Source organism: Vicugna pacos, chromosome 4 (genome assembly GCF_048564905.1).
Source record: "Vicugna pacos chromosome 4, VicPac4, whole genome shotgun sequence".
NCBI lineage: Eukaryota > Metazoa > Chordata > Mammalia > Artiodactyla > Camelidae > Vicugna > Vicugna pacos.
Window position 1 is genome coordinate 31,573,699 of NC_132990.1, and position 15,164 is coordinate 31,588,862.

Sequence of the window (15,164 nt, forward strand, 5' to 3'; positions counted from 1 at the left end):
GGCTTTAATCAAGCTGTTGCAGTCTAATTTTTAAAAAAATTTTTTTTAGTTTTTTTTTGGGGGGGGTGGTTAGGTAATTAGATCTATTTATTTAATTATTTGTTTAATGGCAGTACTGGGGATTGAACCCAGGACCTTGTGCATGCTGAGCATGCACTTTACCACTTGAGCTATACCCTCCCTCCTATTGCAGCCTAATTAAATTAGCAATTTTCTTTCCCAAATTCCCTGAATTTCAACTCTTACTTAGTTTTCTTTTCCAATTTTAAGTCACTTTACTCATTCAAATAAAATTTTCTTGACAATGTTTCACGGTATCCAATAAATACATAAAATGTAGAAAAATATAAATAAAATGAGGGAAAGTAAGTTTTGTCATTATCAATAATTGTCATTTTTGATACAGTGAAATGGGCAAATTTTTTCCAATAATGTGTGTTATGGACTATCAAAACTCATGCAAGTAAGTGACAAAAAGCCACCACACATTTGAATATTTTAATCGAATAATACTGACTATGGTGATGGTGAAAAGTATTTTTTTTGAAAAAGGGAAATTAAAGTAAAGTAAGATAACCAGGTTGAAAGATATCTAAATAAAGAGTCAGAGATCTCAGGTTAAATTTCTGATGCTATTACATGTTAGCTGTTTGATCTTGGGTAAAAGTCACTAAATACCTCCTTTGTGCTGGCCGCCATCATGGGCACTGGGAGTACAAAGGTAAAAAAGACACAATCTCTTCCCTGAAAAATCTTGATTAGTTTTGAATCAATACAAATATTAGACAAATGACCTACCCTATTTATCAACATTCATGGGTTGGGGTATGCTTACTTTCACTTAAGATTTCACAATATTGGGTCATTTTACGATAAAATCATTGTGATCTCACATACTTTTGAAAAATACAGTTTATTCAAAAATATAAACAATATAATAGATATATTTGGTTACTTAATAATCATTTAAAGTATATCATTTTGTTTAGGATATCTACAAACAAACTTGGTGTTTTATTCCGGTTGTGAAATGGTCAGTCTCTATAGTTCCCAGTTGTCTTTTTATTAGTGGCTCTAGTGTTTGAGGCTATTGTTTGGAACTGGGGAAAATTATGTCCCTATGTAGCTCTTCAAAATGGATCCCTGTCTAGTGTGCAACTGAGGATAAGGCCCTTGCTTCTCCCCAGAGGCCAGAGGCCTCAGCTCTAAATACAAAGTTCTTTCTGGATTGAAAGTAGAAAAAAGTAAAGGTCAGGCTATATCTCTTCAGAATGTTGGCATGTTTATTTACCAATATGCTATTTAATATACCAATACAAGTATGTATGTAGTGATACAGAGGAAAATAAAAACAGAACTGATGGATTACAAAAAATATTTTTATACATAATAAGGAAAACATTCCACAGCATACTAAACATTCCATTTCCCTTAAATGTTATCTGTTTTTTTGTTTATCTCTCATCCCTTCTTCAATGGTAACTATTTGGGCTACTCAACCCAAGATCAACAGCTTTCCATCACATTAAGTTTGAGAGCTTAAATGTGGTATTCTCTCTATTTGAATCCTCGGGGTGTTCGCCTCGTTTAATTAGAGCTAGGTGGTTATCCTTTACTCCTAGAAACACTCCAGGATTGCTCTTACATTCAAATGAAACACATTTGGAGGACTGCTCATGAAGGACAAAGAAGGCCTGGTCTGGCAAAGAGTTTTCACATTTTTGTAGCTGAGGAAACAAGAGAAAAAGCAACCAATATGTGAGTGGAAAGTCCAAGGTTAACTTTACATCCTCATGTTGGAAACAAAAGGAGAATAATTATTCATAACTTAATGTTTCTAGTAAGCCTGCTTACAGAGTAAGAGATGGGAGGTGGGGAAGAAGGAAGTGAGTAGAGGGTCAAAGTTGGGGGATTTGATTTGATTCACTGATGGTTTATTTTGGGACACATTATGGCTTAGAATGACTGGAACTAGATGCAGTAGTTCTGGATTTGTACTTCTTTTTTGCCATGTACTCTCTCTGAGACCTGGGAATTTTGCTTTACCTCTCAAGCCTCAGTTTTTCAGTCTAGCCATTTTTCTAAGTCAGTCAACCCCCAACTTACTGACAGATATAGAGTGATATAAATTATTATCATTTTTAAGAGTTGGTAATGGTTTGTCACATGGCAAACCTACTCAATGCAGTAACTTCATAAGAGAGTTACTATGAGAATTAAATGAGATAGTACTTGTAAAACATTTAGCACACTGCTTGGTATATAGTAGAGCTCAGTAGGGGTCAGCTCTTATTATCAAGTTAGTTATCTATGCCAAAGACATATACACTTAGGAATGTTTTGTTAAGGGACATGCTGATTACTATCCAGTGTTAGTTAATATCTTCCATGACTATATTAGATTTATAATTTGTGTATTTATATAATTTATCTTCTATATTATGCTCTCATGTTTTCTTCTTTATCTCCACCTTTGGCTTATTTGTTCTTCAAGAAGTTTATAATTCTTTATCATGACCAATATAATACTACTGTTTACTAACTGAAGAAGTGCAGTGAATCCGATGATTAGAATGTAGGTTGTTATGCTATCTATAAATCTTGTCATATGGAAATGTTTGGCCCTCTCTTTAGCAGTCTCAGAGTGTAAAATTATTTTTACATTTGCTTAAAAAAGTGATATTTTACAAGGAAATACTTCCTGGAAGAACATAGTAGTTCCTAAAGCCAATTAGGAAGGACCTGAGATCGTTCTATATAGCAGTGCTTCTCAGACTTTAGTGTGCATATGTATTTCCTGGAGATTTGGTAAAATGCGGATTCTGATTCAGTTATGAGAGAGCCTGAAAGTCTACATTTCTAACAAGCTTCCTGGTGATGCTGTACTGCTGTCAGAGACCAGACTTTAAGTAGCAAGTCTATACACCGATTCCCCTCCTTCCCTACTCCAGAAGCAGGTTATTAATAGTAACTGATTTTGTTTTATGTACAATAGCACAAGCAAAACATCTTCAAAATACCCCAAACACCCAAATCTGCACAAATGGGTGGAGTCAATCGTGTCAGTTAGGTGCATATTTCTATTACCTCCACGGAGTGCTCCTTACTGTTGGCATGCAGCAAAAAGTCTTTGTCTTTTGTGGGGCTCAGGTTTACCATTAATTTCCGATGATCAACACCACCATCTTGCAATTAAAAAATGCAAATTATAAAGTTAAGAATTGTAACTCATTTTAATTTAAATGGATTTAACCACTAGTAAAAGAGTCTAAGATGTCATGTAAAATAACTACTTTATTCACCAGCACATCTCTTAGAAATATTTATACCCAAAAGAAACTTAAAGAGCCATTGAACAATAGAGGGTAACTCTCAGTTTCCTTAGGAGAGCAGTTAGTTTTCTTATAAGCTTTCTAATTGTAGAATTGTGATCTAATGAGTATTTCTCTGGGTAGCAGCTTCCCCATCTGCATAGAAAGCCACTGATAGTTATCCCTCAATTTCCAACTCCTCTTTTTGTGTAATAATAAAACATTTCTCAGCCTGACTTATAGCTAAATGTAGCAATATGTCTAAGTTCTGATCAACGTGAGGTGACTAGAAGTGTCAGGTGCAACTTCCAGGTTGTGTCCTTAAAGGGAAAGAGAGTTCATGCATCTAATTTCTTCTGTCCTGCTGATTGGATATTGTCGTGGTGGCAGGGAATCTTGAAACATGTGGATTTTGGCAGAGCCACAAAGAGGAAAGGAGCTGGGTCTCTGGGCAACTTGTTAAACAGAACTGCCATTCCAGCCCTTCTAAGACAGATAAGTTTCTGTAACTTAAGCCACCATTATTCTGAATCTCTGTTAAATGTAGCCAGATCTTTATGCTAATAAAGTACGAAATGGATGAGATAGAGTAAGTCCTTTTAGAATCTAAAATCTAAGATTTTTATCATGACCTTGGGTGGGAGAGAACCTTCTGAGACTGCTTTCTTTACCTTTGGAGCATTTTTTTGATTTGTCTTTACCTTACATTTAAGAATTCAAGCACCAAAACTATCTAGCCTTCCAAATTACCTGTTGCACTTGAGGGGCATTGGGAATCATAGTAACGGAGGAACACCTTGTCTGAAAGAGAATGCATAAAATCCCTTTGGTGAGATACAGTTTTATCAAATGGTTTATCAAATGGTCAAAACACATCAGAAAATATATTTTTATTATATATCAATAAAAGCAAACCTTTTGTGGTTTTGAGAAAAGTTTTAAAAATATCTAAATATGCTCTGAGGAATTCTCCAACAATGTTGATATTAAAATATTTGAAATATTTTTCATAGCATTGGTATATTCTTCTACTAGAAGTTGTACTTCGGTGATATTGTAAGACTGGAAAGATCTAGTAGGTAATGTACCGACAGCAAATATGTATGATACTTTCTTCCATATTTCACAACAGATACCACTTCCCAATATCATCATTCTTCCCTGATAAACCCTAACTAAGCTTCTGAATCCTCATCAATACAGTGATATTCAAGCATCAACTGCCAATGCATTGGAGTTAACATAGAGCCTAAAATCTATTTGCCATGCCTGAGTTAATCTTAACATACAGCCTAAAATCTATTTGCCATGCATGAGTTAATCTATTGTTTATGGTTTGGTCAATTTATTTTTTAACTATACTAGTTATCATTATATCATTGTAGACAAAAAGAAATATTCTACCTTTCTCTTGGTCTTTTCCCAAGTCTTCAACATAAATCTCATAACTTCCATCTTCAAAGACAAAAGTAATGAATTGATCGTTGTATGTACTCAGGGAAGCAGAATGTTCTGTAACAAGTAAAAATCTTGTTTTTAAGAAGTTCAAAAAACTTGTTTCCATGAACAATCTTCCAGAAATTAAAAAAAACCTTTTTCAACATGTTGTTTATTTGTTTGTTTGTTTCTCAATTTGAGCTGCATTTTGTCCATCACTGTTGGGTTAATGAAAGCCTTTGGCACAAGCTTAACATAGCTCAAAGGCTGAAATGTGCCACATGAATGGGAAAGGTGCTAGTCTTCTGCATGAAGGCCATGGGAAGCCATGTTAATGTGCTTATGGGAGGATCTGGTGGGGAGAAAGAAGATGGAAAAGTGGTAGATATTGCCTGAGGAAACCTCTGCTTCCTGGCTCCCCATGGTCTAGGGAACTATGGGCAAGAAGAAACTATATTTTGATAGACATGGATAAGTGAATATCCATCTGTAAAGTGTGGAGTTACTCAGAGACTTCTAACAGTCCTGGAGAATGCAGATGTGAGCCTCATTCTGTCCTCTGGCTAATAACAGAGACACTTAAAGCAGTACCCTCAATTTTTTTTAATATACTAGTACACATAAAAAATGATAATATTTCTACAGCATGCTGGGGTAAACTGGAGCAAATTTAGGGACATATGGGTCCTGGAGGAAAAATCTTTTTATTTTCCTAATAGTATAGAGTTATGCTAAGAAAAATATAAAATATTAAGGAGAATATTAAAAAATTTATTTGCACAAGTAGATGATACAATTTAAAACCATTTTAACAACTGTTTAAAATGTTTGAGTTGAAATTGTGTTTTAAAAATATAATAACTCTCATTTACTTTCACTGTCAAAATGTTGAAGTTTGGGGAGATAATTTGTCTTTTTACCCCAATGGGTAATATATTTTTCTGAGGAATAATGTGTATGAGATTCCAGTCTACAGCAAGCATTTCAAAATAATAATGGGGTGCTAACTATAGAATTCATATACATTGTTAGAACAACTATTCTGTACCTAGTTTGGATACTACTAGGTATGGACAGAAGTTTCTGATATACATGAAATTGTAGAATTGGGGCTGCTTCCTGGAGCAGCACTTGCCAGAGTTCTGTGTTTTATCTCCCTCCTCACCCTCACACCACCCCTGTGACCAGTCTTGCCTTTGATACTTGGAAAATCAGTTGGTGTATTATGTTTCTGGACCACAGAGTTATCAAAGGTGAAGCTCTCCACAGACCGTTCATAGTGTTCCAGGTGTTGCTGACTGACAGCCAGTACCAGATGTTGCTTGTCGTACTTTCCAGCTGCAAGACAAGGGTAGAGATAGGAGTGGACTCTCAGTCCTTACTCTGTGCAGATCCCTCATCCATCTCCCCTTTGAGGATTTCAAGTCAAGGCTGACTGTGATGACTGACCCCAGGGCTTCGGCCACCTCATGGGCTGAAGGGATCAATACCTCCTACATATTTATATCTCAGTAGGGCACACCCACCGGAATCTAGGCAGAAGAAAACTCGTCACCCATGGTCTCAACCCTTAAAAGGCAACCACTGTAACATTTTAGTTTACTTCTTTTAAGTGAAAGAAAAATAACTTGAAGAATATTATCAATGTATTTGTAATTTGTTATCCTCTGTTTTCACTTAATATTATAACACAACTATTTCTCCCATGCTACTAAAAACTCTTTATATGCCCTTTTGAGAATGGCTAAATAGTTCATCATCCTTACTCTTTTCCAGAAGAAATTTGGGTGAGGGAAAAAAATCATGTATCCTGATGTGGTAAGTGAAGATAAATAGATGCCCATCACTGTGTTGAAAAATTACTGGGAAATACAGTTTCTCCTTACCTTTTCTTGGTGAATGCCTTTTGGTAGTTTTTTTCCTGAAGTAACAGGCCTTCTTTTCTATGATAAGGCCAGAACGTAGCTGCATAAAGTACATCTGGCAAACTTCTTCAGCTTTCTGTCGGGATTCTAAGCAATTGAAAAAATTATGATACCGTTTCATTCCATCTGTCTTTATCCTTTTACAAACCCTGAGTATGGCAGACCAGGAAAGCAACTTACGGACCCATAGTATCTCATCAGAAACCTTGGGGCCAGTTGTATTTCAAAATTCAGAGTCTTTTAGATCTTAAGATTATCATGTAGAACATATATTTTATATAACTAGCACACCCAGCAGGAACTAGGGTGGAACCTCATAAAAACTAATAATTTTTGTAGTGAAACAGGAAAATTTATATAAAGTGAAATACATAAAGACCTCATGTTGGTTCAGGTTGGGATTTAACTGTCAAATGAGTTCAGGTCATACTTTGCTGTCAAACGAATTATGAAAAACTAGGTCTTTAGAAAAAAATTTTGGTTTCAAAATTGATGTAGAGGAGTATGGATCTACATTCAGTGTATATCTTTGCCTAACTGAGGGAGCACTCTTATGGTCATATGAAATCTATGATCTTTTCTACTTATCTAGGATATACTTTTAATAATTTTGGAGGGATGGCTATAGTCTATAAATAGTCACTAATATTAAAAATAGCTGACCTGTGTCAAGGAGCTTTTTGTCTTTGTTTTCTTCTAAGAGTTTCATGGTTTCAAGTCTTAAATATAAGTCTTTAATCCATTGTGAGTTAATTTTTGTGAATGGTGTAGATAGGGGTCAGATTTCATTGTTTTACATGTGATTATCCAGTTTTCCCAGCACCATTTATTGAAGAGACTATCTTTTCTCGAGTGAGTATTCTTTGCTCACTTGTCAAATATTAGTGTGTACAGTGGGTCAAGCACTGTGCTGGTAATTTTACATGCTGTTTCATTTAACCCTTCACAAATAATATTGTAAGGTAGGGATTATTCTCCTTATTTTATAGATGGTGATTTGAAGTCCTTAGTAGTCATGACACTTGCCCAAGGTTACAGGTCTGTTGAGAAGTTGTGACTAATATCAAACCTACTCTTCTATCTACCTCCATCTAAGAATTTTAGTGACTAACAAAATGCAAATTGAAATTATATCTTTTGAAGTAAAAAAATAAATTATTCACTAATTCTTATTTTGTTTAGCGAAATAAAAATTAAAATCTCAAATAAAAAACTAAATTTGCCACTTGGAAATCATAAAAAGCTTTTCAGAGTCTAATAGAAAAGAAAGTTGTAACACTTGAGTCATAGGATCTCAGTTTTCAATAGTATAGTAAATGAATTATCAAGCAATTTATACATTATAGCCAAATGCCAATTATTCACAGTAATTCAGAAAATGAAAATAATTTCTTGGGACTGAGATTCATTTTGTGATCTTTTTTTATTCTCCAGAAGATTTGCCTTCCTGTTATGCTTTTCAAAGTTAAATGGAATCAACTTTTGTTACCTACTATTTTGAATTATCTGTATCTTGCCTACAATTCAGATGGGTGTCTACTTTAAGTATCTTCAGCTATTTGAACAGGGTAAGGCTATTTAATCATATTCATCCACCCTGGAACTCTCTAATATTTCTTCACAATTCAGAAATATCAGCTATGATATTTCATATTTATATAGTGCTTTTCAGTTACAAAGTAATTTACAGAGCTGTGCCAGAACCAGCATTGAACTTGGTTTCCTGACAACTAATTTAATACAGCTCATTATTAATTGTATATTGTGTGCTGGTCTTAGCCTTTCAATTACCAGTGTTGTGTTTGGACTGGCCCTTGTGGTTCTTATTATGATTTCATGCCCTTCAGCAATAACTATGAGGTAAATGAAGAAATAAAGGTTTAATAATGATCAGGCTTGGAAATTATACCACATACTGGGATCACACAGAGAGGCCACAGGTAGAGAGAGTGCATGGGCCTGGGGTTCTCCTTTATTGAGGTTGAGAGTGGGAGCCTAGGATATTGAGAGCTCACTATTTATTGGCGAATTTAAAACATAAAAGCAGGAATTTAAAGCATGAGAAGAGAAAAAAGTAAGTGGCTTAAACAGCCAATTATGGAAGTCACCCAAGATCTCTGGTTCTTTACCTAGTGTTGTGTTTGAGATAGCCATCTTTGACGTGGATGCCTCATCCGTCAAAGCTAAAGTAAGGCAGTTGTATTACAAAAAAGAGAAACAAAGCCCAACTGTCAGGGTGTACACTGTATGGTATCACAGTGTCTCTTCAGATGGTACTCTACGCATGTCATTCCTTATGTGCTTATCTTTATGTGTAGCATCCTGTGGTGACATGACAGGTATGTCTAATATTGAGTGAACTCTGTGGGGAGCAGGTTATGGGTCTTGGGTAGTTAGAATTGAAGGTCAAAATATTGAGGAAATATTGCAGATGTAGAAGAAGAGAATTAAAGGCTAAAGATATGATTGTAGGGGCTACAATCTAGCGGGACAGTCAGTGGGTGTAATTCATTGGGGGCTGACTATATTTGAAGTATTTAAACTACTTTGGATTGGGAGAATTTGGAAGAGGTATACTTTGCTGTTCAGGGCAGCTGAAACTGTGGTGCGAGGGTTGAGAGGAAAGCATAAAGCCGACATGGCCATGGGAACTCTAGAAGAGAGTGCTTCACTAGGATCAAAGGGCCAGCTCAAATATATAAGAGCTGTTGCTGTTTCCTGTGTCTCCATTCTGCTTGATATCTGATGGTAGTATCTTTGTATGGCTTTTAAGAACATTCTCATAACCACTTTCATCATAGCAACAGCATGATGAAATCCCTCAGGCATTTCTGGTGAGTAAATGGGAAGAGGCCTGGAAATCTTTTTATAGTTCTGCCACTGAGAGAGCTAGACTATGGCTGACAGGAACTACAGAGATGAATCACTTCATCTTTCATTTTTTCCCCACAAAACACTCATTTCACCAGGGTCTCTTCTCACTACTTACTACGTTTGACCTGTCTGTGGCATTTGACTTGGGGACCACCTCCTTCTTTGAACTCTTCTTCTCTTATTGTTTTATCTCCAGTCTCCTTACATTCTCCTTGTTTCCCTCTGAACAGTTCATCTCTGTCTTTTCGTTAGTTCTTCCTTCTCTGCCTGCTCTTAAAATGTTGGTGTGCTTGAGGATTTTGTCCTTTACCTTTTTCTCTCACTCTAGACTTTCTTTCTGGGCAATCTGGCTTGCTCTAATGACTTCAATCATCTTTTTATATGCAGATGACTCCCCAAACTGTAACACTACCTTTGGTTTCTCTCCTGAGCTATATATCTATTGCTCTTTCCCCACAGAAATTTTGATGCCACAGGGCATTTTGACTTCAGTTACCTTAAAGCTTCTCTATTTCTATCTATGTAGAGCCTCTGGAATTCTGGACACCTCTACCTGGGTGACCTACACCTACCCCAAATTCAGATATACTCATAATAAAAAAAGTAACTTCTTTGTCTTTCTCTACCCACAATGTATTCCTCCAGAATTCCCTATCTTGAAAAACAGTACCACCATCTGCCATTTTCTGCCCAATTCTTAAATCCAAAAGCTGAGAATCATTCATTTCCCCCTCTCTCTTCATCCCTCAATGTATTCAATTTGTCATTAAACCTTATTGATTTCACCTTCTGAGTGTATCTAAATTTTAGTCCTCCCCTTCCATTCTGTTGTCTTAAGTCAGGTCCTCATCATCAGTGCCCTAAGATGAATGCAGTAGACCTATGACCAGCTTCTGTTTCCACATTTTCTTGCTTTGTTACTTGGAGGCTCAGAGCAGTGTATTTAGAAAAATAAGACGTGACATTTCTTTCACCTTGAGTTTTGAGAAGCAGTTCATACCTATCACACACCACGCCGGTATCTGTTGAAATTTTAGCCATTAGTATTTAAATAACAACAATCTTAGTATTACACTGAGCCAGTATTGTTGGGAGGGAAAATCTGCTAGGGAACAATAAAAATAATGTGATATATTCCAAAGTCATATGAATGATTTAGGGATTATCATTATCATTGTTTCTCTAAATGGTATAAATAAGCTGTTAGGGCCACTGCGCCCTTAAAGAAGGGGTTACATTTTATTTTTCTTAATTTTATTTTTTAAAAATTTTTTGAAGGGTCACATTTTAATTTTCCATCAATGACAGCAACTCTGGTGTAAACTCCAGCCTGCTCCCCTACTCCAGTATCTATAGAGAGGCCACATCTCCTAGAATACGAAGAAAATGCATTCTTTATTAAGAGGGAATTTGGGGACACTTCTAATGAGTCACTGTTTCTACAAGAAGCATTTTGACTCAGATAAAAATAAAAGTATTAACTTAGCCTTGATTTTCTGGTGATTTCAGAAACCACAGTCAAATTACTAGTTTCCCTGCTTACGAAAGAACGGCATGGGTGGGCCAGGGCCTCAGGGAGGACTGAATGATGTTCTTTAACATTTTGTTCTCTTCTAGCCTAACATGTTCAGGGAAATGGAGAGGAGCACAAAGGACAAGGCAGATGTGCTAGTCACCACCATCATTTCTCATTCTCTGTTTTCTCTGTGGTGCACCAGAGCTCTGTTAATTCTTTTGTGTTACTGCTCTCAAATGAAAAATATGAGTACATATTTGCATAATTCTTTCCTAGGATAAATAATTTTAAGGATCAAAGATGTATATATCCCTTTCATCTTGAAGCTATAGTTGACTTTATTACCTTTTGACTTATTCCAAACTCTTTGAGTTTATAACTGGATAGACTTGAGCATCATTTGGTCTGTTCTACTTTATTTGAGGCCTGGATTATTCAAATATCTTCACTTGTTATTCTCTCCTTTGTCAGAAGTCAAGCCAAGATTACAAGTTTGATACACCAAAGGTCTTAATAAATGTTTGTTGAATAAAAGTGGGTCAGTTTAAAATTTTGTTAATTAATCTGGTAAAAAGGTTTTAGGATTTGGTGGCAGGAGGTGTGGGTAGAGAAGGGATCGACATGAAGGGTTATAATTATGTTTATCACTATTAGCAGGTTTAAGTCATTGAAGCCATTCCTGTTCTGTGATATAGTAAATAAGCAAGAATTGGCCATATATAGTCAGTTTTAAACCAAAGCCTGCTTTGTTACATACTTACGGGCCATCCCTTTCCATTTTGGCTCTTGTATTCTTAGTCGCTTTTGGTAAGGTAGCATGCATAAACACTGGAATGATAAAGATTTGGTAACAGATAAAAAAATAGTGTGTAAGACAATCAGAAAGGCCTTACTTCTCAACTTGGGAGATTTTACCAAGGCTTTGCCTGCTGAGCTATTCATCTTTGCTGGGGAAGTTTTGGTAGTTGAATACTTCATTTTAGGCTTCATTTTTTCCGGCTTCTGTTGGATTAAAATATAATGATAGTTCAATTGTCTCAACTTGAAAACAAACAGAAACAACTGTGACTAACTCAATATAAAATTTATAACATAGCTACACAGAAAAAATAATTATTTCAGTAAAATTTGAACATGGTATCCTGACTATATATCTATGATGAAATAATAGTCAAAGGACAAAAATAACTGCAAAGAAAGCTTAACTTTTGTGTTGTGGGTTTATTGTTAGTGGTAATATTGCTATTGAAATTCTGAGACTTTTTGCTATGCTATGGAATAGAACAAATGTATTGTTATTAAAGGCTTTTCACTGCAGGGGAAAGGAGATACAAAATAAAAAAATAAGGGAAATTCTCAGTAATGTTAGATTTGAATTAGCAATATCAGTGTGCCCATATCTTAATTTCTAAATTTTTTCTCCACTAAAAGGAACTAGGATTCTAAATATGGGCTGGGAAAGTTGAAATGAACATGGAATATCTTGTGCCAGAGAGCAGTGAGTCATTCAAAAACTAGTGAGATTGTGTTAAAAGGACACAGGAGCTCTCTTGAAGGATCTTCTCCTGGGCAAATTTGGCATAATTTGAGCATCAAAAAAAAATAATGATAGTAATTGACTGTAAAGCGTTTTATGAAAAAAGAAAACTGCAAGTCCATAGCAATTCTCAAGAATGAATGAATGAGGGATTTAGAAGGAATGATGAAATTAGAAAAGTCACCATTTTACAGCCTCCAATTTAATATTTGATTCAGGAAAAGATCATCAATGATGCTGTCCCTTGATTATCAAGCTGGATTGTAGTATCATACTAAAAAAATATGGAGCTCCCTGTTACAAATTGCAGAAAACTACGTATTCTTTCAGTAGGGTACTGCAACCTGGTTTCATCATCAAGGTAAGGTACTGGTGCTGTGGTTTATAGAGGGAGCAAGACTGCTTCTCCAGTCTTAAATTCTCTCTGATATTGCCTGAAATTTTATAATATTACTGTTTCTTTTATTAAACCTTGCCCTCTTTTCACTAGGTTAAAAAAAAAATCCAGATTATCCCAGGAGTGGTAATGATTCAAGTCTCTTTTAAACTTCTTATGGAACAACTTTTCTAGCAGAGTAAGGGAGCAGCATTGAGTTCCTGGTTTAGAGAAGTCATTGGAAGATAAACTTTGTGCACTTTTTTTTTCCTTTTTCAGTTTTATTAGGTAGAATTATTACAGTTTGGCTGCATGTATGTACATTATATTGGCATACACTTTTATTTTTGTCCTGGACAACCCCAAACAGGCTGAAATTCCACATTTTCTTGTTTAGATAGGACTAGAATCTTACATGCAGCCATTCTATTTACAGCCAGTCTCATGAACAAAATCTGTCAATGATAACATAGCTGAGATTCCCTATTCTGCCTCTGGGAATGAATGTTTTCTTCGGATGGGAGTGAATATTATTCTCACAGAGCACAAGGGCCTCACTTCAATCATTACCTGTTTCCTCTGATTCTCCCACCTTTATTGATCAAGAACACTTAGAAGCAGAGAACCTTAGACATTATTTACTGGGTCCCTACGTGAGTAGGCTAAGACTGAAAAGTTAAATGCCTTGCCCAGATCATAAAAGCAGAACCAGGACCAGAATCTAGTCTCATGACTTCCATCTTTATGCCAGAGCTTCCCAACCCTGTCTCCTCTCTTCTCCCTCTAAATGTAGAAAGGAAATAACCAGAACTGGGAATTTAACTTCAAATGCTCAGGCAGTTGTCCAACTTCTTTAAAATAATAAACTTTAGGATATGGTATTTAATTTGTAACATAAAGTGGGATTGTGCAGTTAGGTAACCTTACTGTGTTAAATTTTAAGTTGTACAGAAAACAGTTCAGATAGTACCCTGCACACAGAATGTGTTCAGGTAACACTTTACTGATAACATGAGAATTGCATTGCTAGTATTTTATTTGTCTTTTTTCCAGGGATTCTTATGTGCTAGGAAAAAAAAGTCTCCTGGATAGACATTTTAAAAAATTGTATTTTCAAGTTAATCTGGGAAATGTTTCGATCTATATTCCTCTCCCTGGGAAATCAGAATTCACATTAGCATAGTAAAGGTGTTGACAGTCCCTCTTTAAATAATTGTGAGTATCTTTGTTTAATTATTTTCAGTAATTATTTGATCTTGTAACCTCCTCAGCCCCCACTATTAACAATCCCATGGCTAGTTTGAGAGAACACACTTGGAGGAACTCTACTCTAAACCAACATTAGCTTGCACAGTTTCAGATGAAAAACTGAAATACTACATTTACAGTGGAGTCATTAACACAGACAAAGTCAGCTGCTTTTTAAGACTCACATGATAAATCAAAAACCTAGTCAGGAAATATTTTCTAATCCTCATCTGAAAAACCAAGCATTTTCTTTAAACAACCTACAAGTTTTATATCTTAAAAAATGTGATCATTCTTTTCACCATTTTTTCAGACTTAAGATGTACTCTTTAGTCTCCTGTTTATAAATCAGAAATATTACAGAATATATGGCAATATAAACATCACTGCTTCTTTTGTGCTGCTTTTTCTATTAACATATGGCAAACATTCTTGCATACTGATTATGATACTCACCTAAGTTATAAATGTGAAGGGCTGATCTCAGATGATGAGGTTTCCTTGTCGTCCACACTTGGTAGTAGTTGATGCAGTTATATTCCAGCTCCACTTATATATACACACACTTAGATTAAGCAACATTGGATGACAGTATTTGATGAATGAGGCGATGCAAATAGAGTAAGTTGAATGGGTTAGAATGAGTGGGAACGTATCTTATTCCCACAGTCAAATCCTAAACAGAGCTTTTAGATTATTTTAGCGGTAGCACTTTCAGTGAGTTATACTCAGTTAGTCATTAACTTTTATAAAACCTTTATGATATGGACTCTACATAATGTTTATTGCTCAGTGTATAGCATGCAAGGACACAGAATATTTAATTGCCTTTCTGTTCTGTATAGAAATTTGAAAACTTAAGTAATTTTTTTCTGGTTATAAAAATGATGTATGTACACTTAGAAAATGTGTAAATAACTGTAAATAACAGGAAGGCATG

General features: G+C 35.5%; 1 protein-coding gene across 4 annotated transcripts in view; it reads right to left on the reverse strand.

Annotated features, from left to right (window-relative positions):
- Positions 1 to 990: 990 nt before the first annotated feature.
- IL33 (interleukin 33) overlaps positions 991 to 15,164 on the reverse strand; it is a 32,575-nt gene continuing 18,401 nt past the window's right edge. The window contains exons 2-9 of one of the 4 annotated variants that reach the window (XM_006208154.4): positions 14,681 to 14,789; positions 11,957 to 12,065; positions 6,635 to 6,760; positions 5,943 to 6,086; positions 4,716 to 4,823; positions 4,062 to 4,112; positions 3,088 to 3,185; positions 994 to 1,727 (exon numbers count right to left, since the gene is read on the reverse strand). In XM_006208154.4, the coding sequence (XP_006208216.2) occupies positions 1,521 to 1,727; positions 3,088 to 3,185; positions 4,062 to 4,112; positions 4,716 to 4,823; positions 5,943 to 6,086; positions 6,635 to 6,760; positions 11,957 to 12,053 (831 nt within the window). In that variant the 5' untranslated portion in view covers positions 12,054 to 12,065; positions 14,681 to 14,789 and the 3' untranslated portion in view covers positions 994 to 1,520. Of the gene's footprint in view, positions 1,728 to 3,087; positions 3,186 to 4,061; positions 4,113 to 4,715; positions 4,824 to 5,942; positions 6,087 to 6,634; positions 6,761 to 11,824; positions 11,886 to 11,956; positions 12,066 to 14,680; positions 14,790 to 15,164 lie in introns of those variants that run through there. The other 3 variants (XM_072959474.1, XM_072959473.1, XM_072959475.1) reach the window with 3 other exon arrangements.